The sequence below is a fragment of the Haemaphysalis longicornis genome, unplaced genomic scaffold, assembly GCF_048455015.1.
Source record: "Haemaphysalis longicornis isolate Haplotype H1 unplaced genomic scaffold, Haemaphysalis longicornis Haplotype H1 scaffold_11, whole genome shotgun sequence".
NCBI lineage: Eukaryota > Metazoa > Arthropoda > Arachnida > Ixodida > Ixodidae > Haemaphysalis > Haemaphysalis longicornis.
The window spans coordinates 40,835,744-40,840,144 of NW_027526214.1; the positions used below are offsets into that span (position 1 = coordinate 40,835,744).

The 4,401-nt window shown below is 50.8% G+C and overlaps 1 protein-coding gene across 1 annotated transcript; it reads right to left on the minus strand.

The window, feature by feature from the left end:
- Positions 1–242: 242 nt before the first annotated feature.
- On the minus strand, positions 243–791 carry LOC144160623 (uncharacterized). The gene has a single exon (XM_077691857.1). The coding sequence runs from the start codon at positions 789–791 to the stop codon at positions 243–245; it is 549 nt and encodes a 182-aa protein (XP_077547983.1).
- Between the last annotated feature and the right edge of the window lie 3,610 nt (positions 792–4,401).

Sequence of the window (4,401 nt, forward strand, 5' to 3'; positions counted from 1 at the left end):
ATGTTTGGGGAAGCGTTTTTTTTTGTAAGATACGTCTGGCTGAAACTCGCCAAGAACATTTATACTGTCACAACAAGCGCCTGTCAATATCTCGTCAGCCTTTTCTAACCTCGTGTGTGGTCCAGGAAACGATGCTGGAATTACGGCCACCTCTGCCCTTGAGTCAACCTTTGAGAAAACAGGCACTGCGTTCACCAATAATTCAACGTAACGCGCCTTGGCGCCAGGCGCTTCTACCTCGCCTAGAAAAATTTCCTAGTGTCCTTTTGTACGGACGACACTCGTACCTTTCGTTGGTAGCCTGGATTAGTCCCTTGGAGGAACACCTTGCCAAAATGTCCCTTAACGCCACAGTTGAAGCGCTTATGCGTCCTGGCTGGGCATTCGGTTGTTGGATGCAAGTGTCCACCGCAGAAGATGCACTGTCCTTTGGGATGAGCTGGAGTAGGCATGGGTTCCTTGCTGCGGTGCGGTTTCCTGCAGCGGGCCACTGCGTCGACGTTGACGTCGTCACATGCCTTGCACGGAGTGTTGTTGCGAACCTCGTTAAAGTTGCGAAGCTCTGCTTGCTGCTGCTGAACTGTCTCTTTCAGGCGGGCCTTCACCAGAGCTGTCGCGAGAGACAGCGTCGGATCCATTTGGAGTGACTCGGAAAGTTGTTTGTCCCGCAGGCCCACGACGAACCTGTCTCTAATGAGGCGATGCTTGAATTTTCTGTAGTCGCATTGTCTTAAGAATACGTGTAGAGCCGTCATGAAGTGGTCAATAGACTCGACAGTAAGGTCTCCCATCACTCGAGCGGGTTGGGGTTGAGGAGGGGGTAAGTGTATAGGTTGTGTTTTGAGTTTTGTGCACTCCCCAATTATGTGCGCAAGAGTGCCGTCTCCCTCGCAGAACGGGCGTGTGTTCTCATGTTCTGCACTCGCCGGTGATCTGGTGCCGATTGTGAAAGCAAGCGCTCTCGTAGATGACGTTGGTCTTCCTGATGAAGAACTCATCGAACTTGTTTTGACGAGCTCCAACTTCTTCGAATTTAACTGAAGCAAGATTGAAGGTAGCGAAGATGTCCCTTGCTTGCCGCCCCGTGGTGTAGAACAGAGTGCGTACTTGCACTTCCTTCGAGCGCTCATTCAGGCCCGACGCGTATCGATAGTCGTCGAAGTGCTGTATCCAGCCGGAAACTCCGTCGTTGTGTCAAAGTCTAGCGCTGGTGGCTGCTGAAGGTCCGGCGGGGGTGGCGGTGATGCAGTGGCTATTGCGGTAACTTTTTGTGCCGATGTTTGCAAAGCTCTTTTTTTCCGACGTCCTTAAAGGTGGGCTGATCACATAACGTCTTACACCATGGCATAGCGGCGCCCGCCGGTATCAGTCCGTGATCGACAAAAGAAAGGTGGCGGCTGCAGCCCAGTTGATAGGCAAGCAAAAAAGTCCCGCCGGTTATTTCGCAGCGCTATAAGTAGCAACTGTGACGTCAGAGACACGTGGTTCCATACAGGCACCAGGCACGGTGGATCGGCGGGTCATGCAGGAGCGCACTTTCAGCGGAGCGGGAAACATTTTATCACAGTGACAACCCAGTGGAGGTCAGCGGTGGTGCGAGGTCAGACGCGCTTTTATGGGGTCGCCACCGAAACTAAAGGCCAGTATGCCCCTAGGCGAGCGGCGTCGGCTTACCTCCCAGGGCGAAAAGAGGTGAATGTCTTTCCCGCGTCTTGCGAAGGTGATATTTTTGGTGACGTTTATGTTTATACTCTTAATTTATACCTTGAACTTCTCACAAAACCTGGAGTAGGCAGGGTGTTTGTCTTGACAGTTTATGCATTAAGTTGTGTGCTACAATTATCTGTGGGTTGGTTATGTTGGGCACGCTTGGCAAAGGTGATTTGACCCTTACACGAGGAAGTAGCAGGCCCCAACCGCAGGCACTTGAAACAGTGCCGCAAATTTGGGATGTACGCTCGGATGGAGCACCAGATGAAGGAAGGAAGGAATAGTAGAGGAAAGGCAGGGAGGTTAACCAGAATACTGTCCGGTTGGCTACCCTACTCAGGGGGGAGGGGATAAGGGAAAGGAAAGAGAAAGAAAGGACAGCGGTACATATTAAAGGAGAAAATGAGAGATGGAAAAGTAGAAAAAAAAAACACAAGGCGTGACCAGGCACTATTAAGGCGGTACAAACAACGCACACAACTAGAAAATGCACAAAACTAATACGGTCCACTGATGAAGCTGGGGAACTAAGGGCACTGCACTATAGTAATGTCCCTACAATCGTTCAGACAGGCCCGTGTCCTTCAAAAAAAAGCAGTAGGGCTTTTATAGCCTTTTCGGCCTGTGCCGGACAACGCCCATAGCACAAAATTGTCTGCGCTGTAATGGGGAGGTCGTCGAGTCGGCGAAGTGTGGTGGAGAGCTGTTGCCTCGGCGTTATCAAGCGGTCACAATGGCACAGAAGGTGTTCAATCGTCCTGTCGGTGGCGCACGCATCACAAGCAGGGCTGTTGGCCATTCCAATGGTGTAGGAGTAAGCACCGGTGAAGGCAACACCTAGCCACAGGCGACAAAGTAAGGTGACGTCCGAGCGTGGCACGTTATTAGGTAGGTGGTGCCGCAAATCTGGGTCGAGCGAGTAAAGACGAGCGTTGGAGAACTCGAGTGTATTCCACTTAGCGAGAGTGACTTCCCGGGCAATGGACCGCAGCGACCTTGCTGCATCAGTGCGTGATTGAGGGATGCGGGTCAATCTTGCACTTGTGTGGGCGCCATGAGCTGCTCTATCCGCCTGTTCATTCCCAGTAATGCCGCAGTGGCTTGGGAGCCACTGGAAAACAATATCATGTCTATGCCTGACTAATTTGTCATATAAGCACCGGATTTCAGCCACAAGTTGTTCGTATGGGCCGCGGCGGAGGGCAGATTGGATGCACTGAAGAGCGGACCTCGAGTCGCATAGCACAACTTATTTTTCTGGTGATTCCCGCTGGATGAATAGAAGGGCATCCCGAATAGCTGCCAATTCAGAAGCGGTTGACGTCGTCGAGTTTGAAAGCCTAAAATGAATTTCGGTCGACTTCTGTGTCTGGAGAACTGGACGTGGTGACCGACCCATCCGTGTAGACATGGACCCGGTCTCTGTATGCCTCATGTAGAAAGAGTAGGAATAGCTGTTGAAGAACGCTAGGTGGAAGGTCCGCTTTCTTTTTAATTCCCGGGATATTTAAGCGCAGTTGTGGCTGTGACAGGCACTAAAGTGGCGACGAGGGCAGAGACGGAGGTGTATAGCACGATGGCAAGCTCCCACTGTGAGCGGCAACCACCTTACAAAAAGATGCCTGCGGTCGTGTTGAAGGCAGGGATGCAAGGTGGTGATGGGGCAACCGGGTGAGTTGCCTGATGTGTGCCCTCAGTGTCTCCACTGTAATGTGGGTTGTGATCGGGTGATCTCTTGAAACGCAAATTGTGGCCACAGTTGAGGCGCAACGCGGGAGACCGATACATGTACGAACACCCTGGCCCTGTAAGGCCTGAATTGCCTGTAGGTTGGTTTTACATGTGTTGGTTAATACAGGCAGGCTGTAACGCAAAACACCGAGAAACAGGGCATCGTACAGGCGTAACATTGAGTGCACGGAGACACCCCACGTCTTTCCGGCCAGAAACTTGAATAGCTCGACTACTGCAGTTAGCCTTTTTTACAGGTATGAAGCTTGAGGAGTACATAATAAATCCCGGTCCACGATAACTCCTAGAAAACGGTGACTTTTGATGTAAGGAATATGTTGTCCCTTTAAAGAATCTTATACTGCGATATTTTTTTGCGGGTGAAAGCAACCAGTGCACATTTCTCCCGAGATATTACCAGGCCTCTTGCACGCAGGAACAAAGAGGTTAGTGTTGCGGCTTTCTGAAGTCGGACCCGAATCTGAGGGCGTGAAACTCCTGATGCCCAAATGCAGATGTCATCAGCATAGATGGAGAGGTGGACGTTGGTTGGTAATGAGGCAGTGAGTCCTATCAACGTGAGGTTAAACAATGTAGGGACGTACGATAACGTAACACAGGACGCCGTTCGTGGCGGCCTACAAGATGCAGGAGTCGATGGACGGACATTTAGATGGATCCAAAGCTTTCTATCAGGAAGATAATTTTTCGTTGAGACTTCAGATGGCCAAACATCATAGCACTTTGTTTCTCGTGGAGTCCCGCAAGGATGTGTGCTTAGCACCAGAAGAAACCGGCATTGATGTGATCCGGAAGAGTTGAATGGTTAAATGTCACGATGATAAGTCTAGCAGGTACTACCTTATCATCTCTTCTTATGGGGAGGCGCCTGACTTCCATCACACCCTTATTTTGCAGGCCTTCAAGAAAATTGGCCCCTGTCTTCTCTGTGTGATGTGA

Excerpts from the sequence above, each read along its gene's own strand:
- LOC144160623 (XM_077691857.1), bottom strand. The coding sequence starts at position 791 with ATGGGAGACCTTACTGTCGAGTCTATTGACCACTTCATGACGGCTCTA.